A 14797-nucleotide genomic window follows, 5' to 3' on the forward strand; every position below is an offset into this window, starting at 1 on the left:
ACTGTGGCACTGGAGATAAAAAAAAAAAAACATAAAAAGAAAGCACTTTGTGAGAGCATGTCTCCCTCTAGACTGTTCAGTGGTTAAAATTTGATATCACTGTAAACAGACAGCAAGTTTTGTATCAGGGAAATATGTTCATGTGATATGTTAAAAGTTGGCACCAGTTAGGGCATGTGGCTTGATGAAGAGGTGCAATTAAGAGATCACAGACAGCACAAAAGAGCATGTATTGTATTGAGCCTTTCAAAATGAAAGATTATTCAAAATCAGAAATTTTATTTTGAATATGCCACAGGTTCCACAACAAACTTCACTAAGTGAAAAATTTTATGGGTACTTTTGACTGAATTTTGATATCCATGTATTGGTATCTGAAAAAAAATCCAAATTGATCAAAATATTGTAATGTCTTACTTCAGATTGAGAATTTCCGGCGGTGGGAGGAGCAGCGCGAGGATGAGTACCAGCGGCAGGTTGATGCCTACAGGAAGAAACAGCTGATGGAGGAGATAGAGGACAAGAAGAAGACCCTTGCTGAAAAGGAGGAGGTTATCTTCTTTTTCGATAACAAAGAGAAACTGGAGATGCTGTTGCCGACTAAGAAGAAGAAGTAAGCTATTGTATTGTCTTGTACTCCTAAGATGCAGAAAGTAAGATGAAAGTTACCATTTTAAGTAGATTATTCTTGAGCCTTTTCACTTCTTAAAGGAGAAACAAAGATATATATAATTTTGACTAGATTATTGAGCCCTTTCACTCATAGGTAACAGTAATATCCTTCATTTATTCAAAACACCCTTTCTGGAACCCCACATTGTTTATCTTCTTGTATTTCCAAGATACAAAGATGACAGACACATTTATGATTGGATTACCCTTGAACCCTTTCACTTTTAAATGCCAGCAATATCCTTTCAAGAGCATAAAATTAGAAAGATAAAAAAGCTTGCTTAGCACTGCTCCAGCAAAGAGTACAAAATGAGTGGCCAGAAGATAGGGCCAATTTTGATTGGAGAGTTGTCCTGATACTTCCCTCTTGAAAGAGTTAAAGTTGTAAGCAGGAGGAGATACAGACAAAGGAAGTCTTTTCCAGAGTTAACTAACAAAAGATATGAAAGAATAGAGATGCTGGTTAACTTTTATACAAGGGGTTTGGATAGCATTAGGTTGAGCTCAGAGTAGAGAAGTGTGTAGCAGTGCCATGATTGGGGTGGAGGCATGCAGCTAGCAAGTTCAGAAGAGCAGTCATCATGAAAGCATCAATAGAAAATAGAAAGAGTAGAAGACTGTAAGTAAGAGGGAGTGGAGACAAAGAGCCTTTGACTCAACTGCCCAAGAGGGCTGTGTGTAGAGCCTCCCACACACGAGATGCATACTTTATACAAGGGTGGACAACAAACTAACTAATGGAAAGCATACACTAGGGAGCATGTTGCTTCGCTTACCTGCCCCCTCTACCCCCGATGATCCCTTTGAGCAAGCCCTCCCCACGCAGTTAACCTTCCCATTCTTTGCCACTCTTGGCAGGGTCAGTCAACTTGCCTCAGCCATGAGTTATGTGGGTGTCCCCTTGGTGTCCTTCACTCAGGGTTGTCTTGCACAGAAACAACTATAAGCAGGAGTGACGTCTGAGAAGCGTGCCATGTGCCCATATAATCAGAGTTGGCATTCATGGAATATCCTAGTAACAGGCTTTGATTTAGTTACATGAAGTAGTCGCTGGTTTGACATTAAACCATTACAGCAATACTTCATGATTCTGTAAAGGCATTGACACACTTCTTCCAGTCACTATTCAGTGTCTATGTCTCACAGCCATACAGTTAGACAAGGGGCACAAGTGACTTCAAGATTAGAATCCTTGTCCACTTGCAACACCTCCTTGCCTTCTGTTTGTACCTCACAGGGAGTGGCTTACACCTGTTTCAGCAGGTGTCTGCCTGTCTAATCCCTGATGAATATCAATATGACTGGATTAACACAAGCCATTTCACATCTAGACTGCAATACTTAATATTATTTGAATGTTTATCAGTTACTAATTTCCTTCAGCTACATAACAAGTATATTTCTTTTCAGATACTACCCCAAGAAGAAATCAATTGCCTTCCCCAAGAAAAAGAAGCCTCGAGAAGCTGATGAGACATACATACCCCCTGAAGTGTGAGGAGACCCACCCCATCATAGGACAGTGGTAGGTTTATTTATAGTACCGTGAGGGGATAGAGAAACCTCAGCTTTCTCAGTGTAGGCTTCATAAACATGATACTGATCTCAATGCCTATCCTCAGTTAGAAGTCTTTTAGTCACTTGCAGATAGGTGTTCAGTTTTATGGATTTGGATAGGGAGATGACAAGTGACCTGTTTCATGTCTAGATTATTACAGTCTTGGTTTTCAACACTTTTATATTTTCTTAACATTCAGTGCAGTGAGCCATACATAGACTTTCCTAAATTAATACATGGTAAATGAAAGTTGAATCACCATAGGGCTCCTGACATTTTTGTGTGTTAGTAATAAGGATGATGTAAAATACAATGTTGAGCAAAAATATGTATATATATATATCCCTATAATTCTTCAGAGACATGTAAATAATTACAATGTACCTTTTCACAGAGAATAGTAGTCTTTGTTAGAAGTAAGGCACAATTGTTCCAGTAATGTACAGTTACGGATAAAACATCAATCCATCTAATTTGTACTTTTGACTTGTAGCCTCCTGTGTGGCAAGTAACATGTGGTAGGGGGAGAGTGGAGGGTGAGGAAGGGAAATGCAGGAGTGGGGGTTGCATGGGCAGGGGAGGAGAAAAGACATGCTCTGCAGGAAGGGGTTACAGGGTCGTGAGTTTAGTCAGATGTATCGATACTTTATCCGCAATTGTGTATGTAAATCATCACAGTGACACGCTATGACCTCCACCTTGGTCATTTACTGGCCATTACACAGCACCACAAAATATCCAAGTCTTAATATTACCTCAGTCAGTGTAAAAATATTATTTCCATATGTATGCCTTATTTTCCTATATTAAAAAATAAATGTTTCACAGGAGGACATTTTCTTATATGGCTCTAAGGCTGTATAACACTATCAATATTGTTGACTTCATTCATGTTTGATGTATTTAAATTGTAGTGCTCATTGTTACATATTTTTATCAAGCATTAATGAATTCTTAGAGAAACATTATTATTACGGTAAAAGTCCATTAATCCAATATGCAGCACACCAGCCTCATGCTGGATTATCAGATGTCTGTTGGGTGGTAATAAGGTATGAATAATTTAGTCATAGATTTTTTTGTCACATCCTTTTCTGTCAATGTATGCATACACTAAATGTGTGTGGTTATGAGTTTCTGAGCTGGATAGGCTCCCTAGACTCCCTATCACTGCCACCCCCTCATGCTAATAAATGTGTGATAAAGAAAAGAGGAAGAATGAAAGTTGTTTTTCCACTAGCTCCCAAGCAGATCTCAGCTCAGTCCTGCTCCCATCCTCCCCTCCCCTTGTGTTAATGGATCTTAGTGATAAGGAAGCTGAGATAGGAGGAAAAAAGTTGAAATGAGATAGAGGATATGAGGGAGAATAAATCACAGCTGACAGGTGGACAACACAACTGGCGATGCACGTGTTCAGGCCACATACAGAACTTGCTTGTGAAAAGCACTCCCATTTTTTTTGTATGGAGGGTGTAACGAGTTGTGTAACATTCTCAAATGTAAAATTATCTTATTTTGAGTATAAAATCTTTCATAAAAATATGCTTTTCTTATTTGTTATGGTGTGAGCTGGATTGAAATTTCAGAGGAGGCATGCCACCTTGGACTCAGTCAGGGCTGTTCCTGAAGGGAGGGACATTAAGGGATGAGGGAGAAAAGGGGAGGAGTGTGGGAGGGAGGTTGAAAGAGGCATGAGAGGCAGTGGGGAAGTAGTGCAGAAGCCATGTCATTAAAATTTTAAATGTTATGATCCTTTCCCCTAAAAACAATTATTCATGTTATCAAAATTCTACATTAGTGTAAAAGGCACTGCTCACAAATTCACTCTCAAATTCTACAAATAACCCAACTGTCTGACATGTCTCATAGCATGTCAACTTTTGAGATCAAGATTGATATATTCATTTTATCACAATGAAGATTTGCCCATGTAAGCCTTAACCCTTTCCATCCGTGACGCAGACATCGGCGTCACAGTATGGAAAGGGTCAAGAGGAAATGGAAGAGGATTAATCCTCTTATAAACCTCTCAATCCTCCTCTAAATTCCTCTTAATCCTCTTCCATTTCCTCTTAAGAGGTTTAGAAGAGGACTAACCCTTTCCATACGTTGACGTTGAGTCGCCGGAGTGAAGGGGTTAATGGTCTTTGTGGCGAAGTAGAGGTGTTTTAATAGCAATATGCTTTTCTGAAGACAATAGGTTATGTAAAGGTAAAGTTAGGGGCATACACTAAAGCCATGCGTGGCATCAGTGCTCATCTCCATCCAACTGGCACTGAGCCAGTGGCATGAAAGAGCCCATTATCCAGGGACACACTAAGTACTTTAAATTTTAACTTCATATTGCTATTATTGCATAGTGTAGCACAACCCCCTCCTTGTCAGAGCTACATGTTTCCTAGATTTTTACTTCACTAGATTTTCCCTACGTTATTGACATTACAGGTAGTACTCAAGTTACAACAGGGTTCTTGGGACTTTGTAAATAAACCACTGCTCTACCCATGGTGGGATACTTGAAATGTCCTTAAATCATTACCATGATTACCTGAACTTAATGAAACCAGGGGTACCATTACTAGTATTAACAGGAGGAAAAGGTGCATATTTTGGTGCAGCCAGCCTCAGTACAGACTTTCTGCCAGTCTCAGTATGACTGTGTGGGTGTCAGTGCTCATACTGGTAATCATTACATAACCAAGTATTACTAATGTTATTGACGTGGTCGTAAGTGCGAGCTGTCATGAGTCACATACGTTGTAACTTGAGGATTACCTGCATCAGCACTGACACCCACACAGTCATGCTGAGACTGGCAGAAACTGTCTGTACTGAGGCTGGCTGCACCATAATATGCACCTTTTCCTCCTGTTAAAAAAACTAGTAATTGTACCCCTGGTTACATTAAGTTCAGGTAATTATGGTAATGAAATTAAGGACACCTGCCCAGTTCTAAACACTATGGGTAGGGCAGGCGGGATTCCCTTGTTCCCATGTGTTCAGCCATCTGCCATCTGAGGAAAAATGGAGCCTCAGGAGGCACTGGATTATCTCTGACTGGGCCAAAAAGTCAGTGCTAGAATGGTTACAGCAATGGACTAAAGGTCTGATCTTGTGTCTTTGTTAGGTATGGTTAGATAAGGACTGTATGAGTATGCACATATATAACCTAACCTACTCCCAAACCAAGACCGGACCAGGCACTTCATCCATTGTAACGTATAGCACCGAGTGCCACAAGTTGTCCATTGTTGTATCCATTCTAGTACTGCTATAAAACCAAAGGCGTGTCAGACTTTGTCACCAGATTAATGGAATTTAACTATTTTATTGGTATCATTATTATTCTTATTATTATTATCATATTTAATTAAAATATACAGGAAATCAAAATATCTTCATTCTCTTTCCGCAGAAATTCAGAAAGGAAAGTGTAACTACTCAGCTTATACATTAAAATGTCTGCAAATAAATCATCTTAAAAGTAAATTTCCATTCCCAAACACGAGGCAGAGGCATTTGTTTCAATCATTATCACTTAGCATATTGTCTCAAATGAAGACCATTCACCAGTGCCTCACAAACTTATATCATATGGGGCTGTTCATTTCAAATCGTAACTGTCATGTAATTCTCTATTATCTTACTATTTTTTTCAAGTGAAGAGAGTGTTGGTTTCAGTGCTTCAAAGTCTTCAAGGGACATTTCGCTGCAGGCCTGGATGTCTGACTCATTTTCTATTACTGGGACAGTAGATGAGCTGCTGTGTTGAAGTGTGGGATCAGGTGGTGCTTGTGGCAGCAAAGACTCATATCTTAAAGAACTGGCTGTGCTCTCAGAGGGCTCAAGATGCCTACTGTGTGCTAGTGGTTTTGAGATCTCATTCCATGAACTGCCTGAGCTCTTAAAGGGGTTAAGCTGGTTACTCTGTGCCTGTGATTGGAGGGACTCTGACCTCAGTGAGCTAGCAGAGTTTATAAAGGGGTTAAGTTGACTTCTCTCTGCTTGTGGATTAAGAGACTTGTAACTCAATGAACTGGCAGAAGGAGTAAGGTTACTGCTGTTCATGGACGTCGTCTGGGCTGGTGGATAAACAGGCTTGAAGGACAACGATGTGGGAGAAAGTCTATAGTATGTATTGCTACTGCTCTTTGTGGAGCTGATCTGGACTTGTGGAGATTTAGGGAATGGTGAACTGGCAGCAGTTGTACTATTTGCAAGTTGATTGCTCTTACTTTTCTTCTCTTGTTCACGAAGACACTTGGTGAATGGTGTCCTGGCCGAGCTTCTAAAGGGGTCAATAGGGTCGGGAAGGGCCAATGGATCTTCCTCACGGTACTCAGAGCTCAGTGCACGGGCAGAGCTTGTGGAAATTGGAAAGTTACTGCTCTTTGTGGAATTATTCTTCACTTGTGGATAAAGAGACTTGTAACTCAAACTGGCAGAGCTTGTGGAGGGTTTAGGGTTACTGCTCTTTGTGGAATTAGTCTGTACTTGTGGAAGAAAAGGCTTGTAACTTGATGAACTTGCAGAGGTTGTAGAAAGTGCAAGTTGACTGCTCTTACTTTTCAGTGGTTGTTCACGAAGAAACTCAGTGATAGGTGTCCTGGCCGGGTTTCTAAAGGGGTCAATAGGGTCAGGAAGGGCCCATGGATCTTCCTCAAGGGACTCGTCGCTGCTTGAGTCTCCATAGGTTTCAAGGAGGTTCTCATTTCTCAGTGAACTAGACCAGCCTGTAAAGGGTTTAAATGGTGTGCTTTTGGTAGGATTGTTCTGTGTCTGTTGCAGAGAAGACTTGAGACTTTGTGAACCTGATGAGCTAGTAGAGGATTTGAGTTTTTTCCCTTGTGTGGCAGCCTTTGTTGGAGGAGACTTTGTACTCAGTGAGCTGGCTGATGTTGTTAGTGCCATTGCTGCTAGAGAGGGAGTGACGTGTCCTCTCTCGTGCTTGGTTGAATGTTGAGGGGATGCTGATGACTCTTGTGAGGTAATGGTGGTCATAGGATCAAGCAATTTCTTAATACTGGATTTACCATCGCAAATCTTACCAGATGAAATACAGGAATCAAAGCCTCTCTGTATTTGGACACATGGGAACTCTGATTGTGGGCTTATGCTTATGAAAAAATCAGAGGTTACATTTGTGAATACTTGTGGCCCACATCCTACTGTGTATGTTCCATCCAGCAGGTTGTTGTCAATGATGATACCCATGACAGTCTCCCCTGGCTTTGAACTGCAGTTTGCCACCTTGTCTGGGATGGAGTCATTGTCCAAATTCTCCACCAAAAGTGCGTAATCGTACTCCTGATTAGTCTCGTATATGGAAGGAATGAGGAACTGCTCATAGGCATTCATAATGGCTTTGACTTCCTTCAGCTGAACTTTTTGAAGACTTTGTCCCTCAATAATAATACTGGATTTCATGGCAATGACAGGCTTGCCACCAAGGCCATGGAAGAAGGTATGGACGGGAATGGTGCCCATCCTCGGGTGAAGGCCAGAGTAAAAGTAGGTACCCATGTTGCTCATCCACTACCTGCAAAGATGGGAAATGTTACATTTCTTATCTTCAGGAAAGGAGACATTTCAGGGGCAAAACCAAGAAAAATGGCCCCCAGTCACTACTCCCACACAGAGGACAGAAGTATCAAAAGCATGGTCAATTCAGGTTGGCAAAATGTGTTGATCCTCCCCTGTTGAAAGAATTAAAGTTACAGGAAGGAGGAAATGCAGATTAAGAAATGCTGTGACTAAGTTTTTAGTGAAAGGGATGAAAAAATAAAAGATGCTGGTCAGTTCTTATATTAGGGATTCAGACAGCATGGGGGTAGAACTAGAACAGAAAGTTAGATGCAGCAAGGCTGCAGGAGAATGAAAATAGTAATAAAAGATAGAAACAGAAACAAAATTGCTTTGGAATTTAAACCCTTACAGTCTGGGAGGAGCTGACACTGGCCATGCACACCATCCTGGCATTTTTGCTGAAACCAAGATGTTTTCCATTTCAATTTAAATGAAAACTATTGAAGCAGTACAAATATGAAATGTGTCATTGTTTACTTGAATCGCTTTCTGTGATATGCAAATGTGATGTTTCATTACAATGAGATGATGAAAGAAAGCATTTTTTGACCCTCTGCTATCCCAAGTGATTGACATGTATTCAATGCATGCACCCAGTTAAGACTCTTATCAATCATATACACTGTGCTACAATGGGGCACTGTAACCAGTGTTTTTCTAACTAGCAATTTCAAGTCTAGAGATAGGATACAAACAGCTCTGCATTTCATAACTAACGATCAAATCTGCAAAACCAGTGAAGATATTCTGACGGGCTGGGAGGAATGAGTAGGCAACTTTCATCATGACGGACCAAGAAATCTTTGCATGGGAAGGGTGGGCACCCACACCCTGCGCTCAGTTGACCCTTTAGCCATGCAACATATTGCGGTGTTACTTAACCCTATGATGACGATGATGCCGCTGGCATCATAAAGTTCTATCAGACGCAGGCAATGAGCATGACGCCAGTGCTGGAGAGCGAGAAGCTATCTGAAATTTGGAGGCCCGGCGTAACTAGGTCTCTGTCAATGCTAAGTGACTAACTGGCACCTCTTTTGCCCCTTACCACCACTCCATGCAAAAAATAGTCCACAGTTCCTGCCTACGCATCATGGCGTTGGCAGAGCGATTATGTTCCCTCAGCCATCCTGTTTCGGTGGTCTTCCTTTAGTTTCTGCTCATTATGTGCATGCTGAACGTAGTGATATACGAGATGTTCTAGAATCTAGATGAACCAATATCTTATTCACAGGAGTGTTCAGAGGAGTGGGAACCAGAAGTTGGATTTTTTGGGGAATCATGGAATTCCAGCTAAACGGTCTGTCCAAATCATAATCTGATTTCACAGTTGAGTTATATAGATGATTTTCTACAACTTTTATTCAATGAAATTCATTCCAGAATGAAAAAAACTACAAAAAATTACAAAAAATATTTTTCGAGTTTCACTGCAACTTTGGCTCTATAGGCAGTAAATTTCCGGGTCAAAGTTTTTAAACTATATTTTACACACTCCATCACGATAAAATGAGAAACGTTTCTTCAGTAAATTTTCCTGTATGTCGCACCAGTAAAAACTGGAATTTTTGGGAATCGTGGAATTCTAGCCAAATGGTCAGTCTAGATCATAATCTAATTTCACTGTTGAGTTATATGGATGATTTTCAACAACTTTTATTCAATGAGATTAATTCTAGAATGAAAAAAATTAAAAAAATTACAAAAAATATTTTTTGTTTCACTGCAACTTTGGTTCTCTGTAGGCAGTAAACTTCTGGGTAAAAGATTATAAACTATATTATTCAGACTCCATCATGATAAAATGAGCAACTTTTCTTCAATAAATTTTCCTGTACGTCGCACCAGTAAAAAGCTGGAATTTGGGGTGAATCATGGAATTCCAGCCAAATGGTCAGTCCAAATAAAAATCTGGTTTCACAGTAGAGTTATAAGGATGCTTTCCTACAACTTTTATTCAATGAGATTCATTCAAAAAAAAAAAAAATCGAATCTCACTGCAACTTTGGCTCTTTGTAGGCAGTAATTTTCCAGGTCAAAGATTATAAACTATATTTTACAGACCCCATCGTGATAAAATGAGCAACTTTTCTTTAAAAAAATTCTGTAAAAAGTTGAAATTTGGGGTAAATCTTGGAATTCCAGCCAAATGCGACAACCTAGAAAGAAACGGATTTCACAGCAGGGTGTGCTAGAAATTTTACAATAAAACACCTTTTAAGACGTTTTCTTAGTTTCGAAGTTAATTTTCCGCTGACTATTGCGTTCAAGGGGATCTCCCGAGAAAAACTTTTGCAGTCAAAGGGGGTTAACAGAGCTATCAAGTTTTGCCAAAGTGGCGACATAATCCAAATGTTACACCAAGTCATTGTTTTGAGGGTTGTGAAGACGGGGGACAGTTTGTAAACAAAGCACACAATGTAGGTATGAGTGGCCTGCATCACCTCTTGTGCATCTTTTTACACTCAAGAATGTTCTCTTCAACTATGATTGCTATTTCCAGGAAAGGGCTCTACCCATTGTGGGATATTTGAAATGTGTCAACTCATCACTTAACTATCCCTTTGTATGAGCTGAACAACTGTTTGTATTAATGATGCAGTTTTATTTTTATTTATTTATTTATTTATTTATTTATTTATTTTTTTACATGCTGCCTGCAGCACCAGTAGGCTCTCTTGAGGGGCCTCTTGGATGACCCAGCCCTTTAGTGGTGCAGGCAAATTTTATTTATAGTGGCTGTCATGATATATGACTCTTGCTTGGCCCATGCTGTCCCCAGTGCTCCTCTTGAATGAAGTTGCTAAAGTTAGAGTTGATTGAAGATCTGGGCAGCATGTGGGTAATCTCCCATTCCAATGGAAATGACTTGTTGCCATGGGATTTTTTGGCGCAGAGGTCAGGATGACAATTTTCGTCATCATCCAAGAAAGTTTTCTTAAATATCAAAAATAAAATATATCTCAAGTAGTCAAATGTTGGATGACAGACTGAGTGCATAGCTTGATACTTGTTGTAGCTTGTCCACATGGGGACAGACCAAAGGCAGTGGGCAGCTTGTTGTAAGACAACAAAGAATTTAGTGTACCATTTGTTTCTGCCAACGCAATATATTCTTATTCTCTCTCGTGTATATGTGCTTTTATTGATCAAAATACAAAAAAACTATAGATCATTAGAAAGGATATTCAATTATTTACCTGATGGTTAAAAAGAATTTCCAATGTTGAATATTTTTGAGGGGACAGATATTGTTTTTAGTGGTGTATAAAAATTATGCATGTTACCTAAATTCAACTCGCATTTTGGCATTATACTTTGTAGATTTTAACTTTTAGGTAGCTATTGCAAAACATAGCACAATTAATAAGAAAAGTAACTTTGCTTTGAGCGTTAAAAATAAAACATCTCTATGCAACTGGTTAAAATTCCCGCCAGTGCGGGTCATGAGAATAATGAAGTATTCATAGCCCTGATGGGAAAAGGTTAAGAATGTATCATATTATCATCCGGTCTCCAACCTGTTCTTTTTATCAGAGGTTTTAGAGTGTGCCATACTGTCAACAAGTTTGAAGCAGGACAAGTATAAGCAGTTATGCTCTCCTAGTATTAGCCCTAGTGCTTCACTGCTTACCAGGACATGAGACTCAAGTAAATTTAAGATGAAAAGCATGCTAGTGCTGTGCATGAATGACAATGCACTCATGATAGCCAATAGTATGAGCCTTAAGTTATTCAAGAAAAGGAAACATTGTTGTGGGTGGACCTAAGGAATGAAGGTTCCACCTCTCAGGTAACACAGGAGACTTTCAAGGCTAATAAAGGCTAATTTGACTGCTCTAGGAACTGGTGCCTCTTAAGTTTTTGATGAGACAATTTTCCATAATTTTGAACGTAGAAAATCCCTGCATCAACTCTACGGCTGCAAGCCACTTCCTGTCTGGGGCTATCTTCTCAACCTCTCACTTCAAGCTTCTAGGTTGCTATTTATTTAAGCTGTGATATGTTACTTTTCTAGCAGTCTTGATCTTGATAACAATGCGCAGGGCACCTAGGCAGGTGCATAACACACATATTTGTGTTGGCTGTTGGGGGGACGGGGGAGCCGAGTATGCAGGGGAGGGAAGTGAATCAAGTGTAATAGTTAGTGTTGGTGTGTTGTGGTGACAAGTGAGTGTGTATTTGTTTTCTGGATGAGTATTGTACCGCAGTCTAAAATCTGTTGAGGGAGGCTGTTCCAGTCACGTATGGTGCATGGAAAGTATGAGTGATTGTATGCATCAATGTTAGTGTGATATGTTTGGTATTTTTGGTTGTGTATTACAAGTAAGTTGATTGTTTGTGTTGTGTAAGTATGTATGTGGATCAATGTCAATGTGAGTATTTTTGATCTTGTACATAAGTGTAAGTCTGTGTGTTTGTCTGTTTATGTGAAGAAGTTCGATGTTTATCTGAAGTTTGATCCGTGTTGTGATGCCAGGCATTCGAGTATAACTGTTTGTAATGAATCTAGCCGCCTTGGTGTTGATTTGTTCTAACCTATCAATGTTTCTGTATGTGTAAGGATCCCACACTGCAGAGCAGTATTCCAGTGTTGGTCTCACAAGTGTGTTGCACACTATGCATTTTATGTCAGGTGTACAGTTATGTAGATAGTATTATGCTATGTAGCAGTGATATGTTACTATTCATAATGGCAACAGGTTACTTTTAAGTTTGCATGTATGTTGCCTATAGTGCGGATGGGCTCTCTTACAAGGATTGGTGGATGGCCCCGACCCATTAGTGGCACAGGAGAATTTTATTTATAGTGGCTGTTATGGTATATGACTTGCTGGGCCCATGCTTTCCCCTGGTGCTCCTTTTGACTGAAATACAATAGCTGAAGTTAGAGTTCATTGAAGATATGGACAGCATGTGGGTAATTTTCTGCCACTTGGCAATGTTGAAAATTTTCATTATCTTGAAGTGAGACTTGAACCTGGGTCCTTGGGATCACCACGCCTGCTCGGCCACTACCTCCTCTAAGGCGGTTTATGTAAGGAGATGTCATGTTTGGTTAGAGTAAGATATTAGGGGGTCTTGGAAGGTCAAAGGCACCCCCTTTCCCTGTTAGGTTAGGTTACAATTGTTAGACTTGATTTTGATGAATGCTCATGATTTTCTAGCCCTGCACTAGGCAACTATGGTGGCCAAGTTGTGGGAGCCACTTGCAGCGGTGGCTGGTGGGGCTGCCTTCCTCATGGGTTTAGTGCTTATTTCTCCCTAGTTTGAGGTAACCCAGCCAAGGATCAAACTGCTCACGTGAGGCCCATTGCCACTTCCGCTTCCGTACTCGGAGGTTTAAAGTTAGAGGTTCACCTTGCCTCTCAACCAATCTCAACTCAGTATGGGGCAACCACAGCTTTACTGTGTACTGTGGGGACGAAACTTATATTTCTGGTGAGTTTTGGTGTGTTTATTAAGTTACTTTCTTTTTATTTGAAAAATCACTAGCTTTGGGGAGGGGAGGGGGGGCTTTAGGAAGCTAGTGATTTCAGATGAGAATAGTTAGCACACTAATTATTGGTGTCAAAACTTAATAGCAAGTTTTGCTGCCATTGACTTGAGTGTTCTTCAGGGACATTAAACAAAGTGAATGGATTTTTTTGTTCATAGAGTAATATAAATGAATGGACTTTATAACCCAATCTACTTTTGTTTTACCTTAAAAAAAAAACTGTTACTATAGAATCACACCCAACTCCATTGGTTGATGCTATTTTAACCCTATTTTATACTGACATTTTATAATGAGAATCAGTACTCTGATGTTTCAATCACAAATTTCTCAGCAGTGATACATTACTACTTATGATAAGGCACGGTACAGCGATAGGCTATCATCCTTAGCAGTGATGATAAGTTACTATTTTATCATTAAGTTAGCATCCATTAGGTAAAAATGTGTTCTGTTGGGTTAAGAAAACAAGGTGTGGAAAGGCACAGGTTCAGCAGTGCCCTGCTTGGGTGTAATTCTGGATAAAAATCATAGACATATGGAAGTGCTGAAATAAATGAACATACTCCTGCTTACCTATGAACAGATGGTGGGGAATTAAGAAGCAACTTCTGATAATGTCCCTCACCTCTTAAGACATGTCAGCCAGTGCAATTATGCTGACCAATGTGTCTGTCAAACCGTGCTTTGAATGTGTCAGTTGTTGGGGGAGTTACAACACTCCCAAGACCCCTTGTATGAATTACCTTTGGGTTGTTCAGTCCATGCAGGTGGGTGGGAATGTCTCAGGCTCACCAGTGTTTAGGGGAAGGTGTGGCATGGATACACTTAGCAACAGGAAGGAGGAAGACTTCATTTCACACTTAACACAAACTTTTGAGAAACTTTTGATCTGGCACAAGTTCATGACGACCGAAGGACTATTTGTCACTTACGGGGCGGCGATGCCGATGACCAAGAAGAGTGTGTGTGTGTGAGTGTGTTGGTGGGGTGGAAGACGCGTACAGTACAGGAACTCACCCGAGGCCTACGTTGTTATCTCGCTCATGGGAGGGAAACGAGGAGCATGGTACTGAGTTCAGGGAGGACAATAGATTTCCTCATCTATCATCCATCAACATTAAACGAATATGATTAATATGTAGGCTAATGGGTGACCTAGAAGCCGCGGATTTTCTAAAAGGTATACAAGACAATTTTTAGCAGGTAGTTATGCTGAGTCTACCAAATTATAAGGAGCTATAGTTAACATATTTTAATTAACAACTAATGGAATACGATAATTGATAAGTGAGATGGAGGTGGGGGAAGAGCTAGGAAATATATAGTGACCATAGAGAGGTTCGTGTTAATTTGGATATAGGCCCGGGCGGTAAATTAATCACATTTCCCGTGTGGAAAAAAGTGCTAGAAATGCTTACAACTGTCTTTAATGATGAAGATGAAAGAACTGATCGTGTTTATAAATTATTAAAGAAGCC

General features: G+C 40.1%; 2 protein-coding genes across 6 annotated transcripts in view; one reads left to right on the forward strand and one right to left on the reverse strand.

Moving 5' to 3' along the window:
- The window catches only part of LOC127001934 (uncharacterized), a 25341-nt gene extending 22638 nt beyond the window's left edge, over nucleotides 1-2703 (forward strand). Inside the window, exons 8-9 of the mRNA XM_050867185.1 lie at nucleotides 423-613; nucleotides 2083-2703. Of these exons, the coding sequence (XP_050723142.1) occupies nucleotides 423-613; nucleotides 2083-2170 (279 nt within the window). The 3' untranslated portion in view covers nucleotides 2171-2703. The remainder of the gene's footprint in view (nucleotides 1-422; nucleotides 614-2082) is intronic.
- LOC127001932 (uncharacterized) lies at nucleotides 2546-14498 on the reverse strand. Of its 5 annotated transcripts, none has more exons than XM_050867182.1 (2): nucleotides 14337-14498; nucleotides 2546-7769 (listed from the first exon to the last, which is right to left on the reverse strand). In XM_050867182.1, exon 2 carries the CDS (start codon nucleotides 7760-7762, stop codon nucleotides 5840-5842), a length of 1923 nt encoding a protein of 640 aa, XP_050723139.1. In that variant the 5' UTR covers nucleotides 7763-7769; nucleotides 14337-14498; the 3' UTR covers nucleotides 2546-5839. The 5 variants fall into 5 exon arrangements, with proteins under 5 accessions (XP_050723139.1, XP_050723137.1, XP_050723138.1 ...); XM_050867180.1 differs by having other exon boundaries at nucleotides 14252-14418; XM_050867181.1 differs by lacking the exon at nucleotides 14337-14498 and adding an exon at nucleotides 14063-14227.
- Nucleotides 14499-14797: the final 299 nt, after the last annotated feature.

The sequence above is a fragment of the Eriocheir sinensis genome, chromosome 22, assembly GCF_024679095.1.
Source record: "Eriocheir sinensis breed Jianghai 21 chromosome 22, ASM2467909v1, whole genome shotgun sequence".
In the NCBI taxonomy this organism is placed as follows: domain Eukaryota; kingdom Metazoa; phylum Arthropoda; class Malacostraca; order Decapoda; family Varunidae; genus Eriocheir; species Eriocheir sinensis.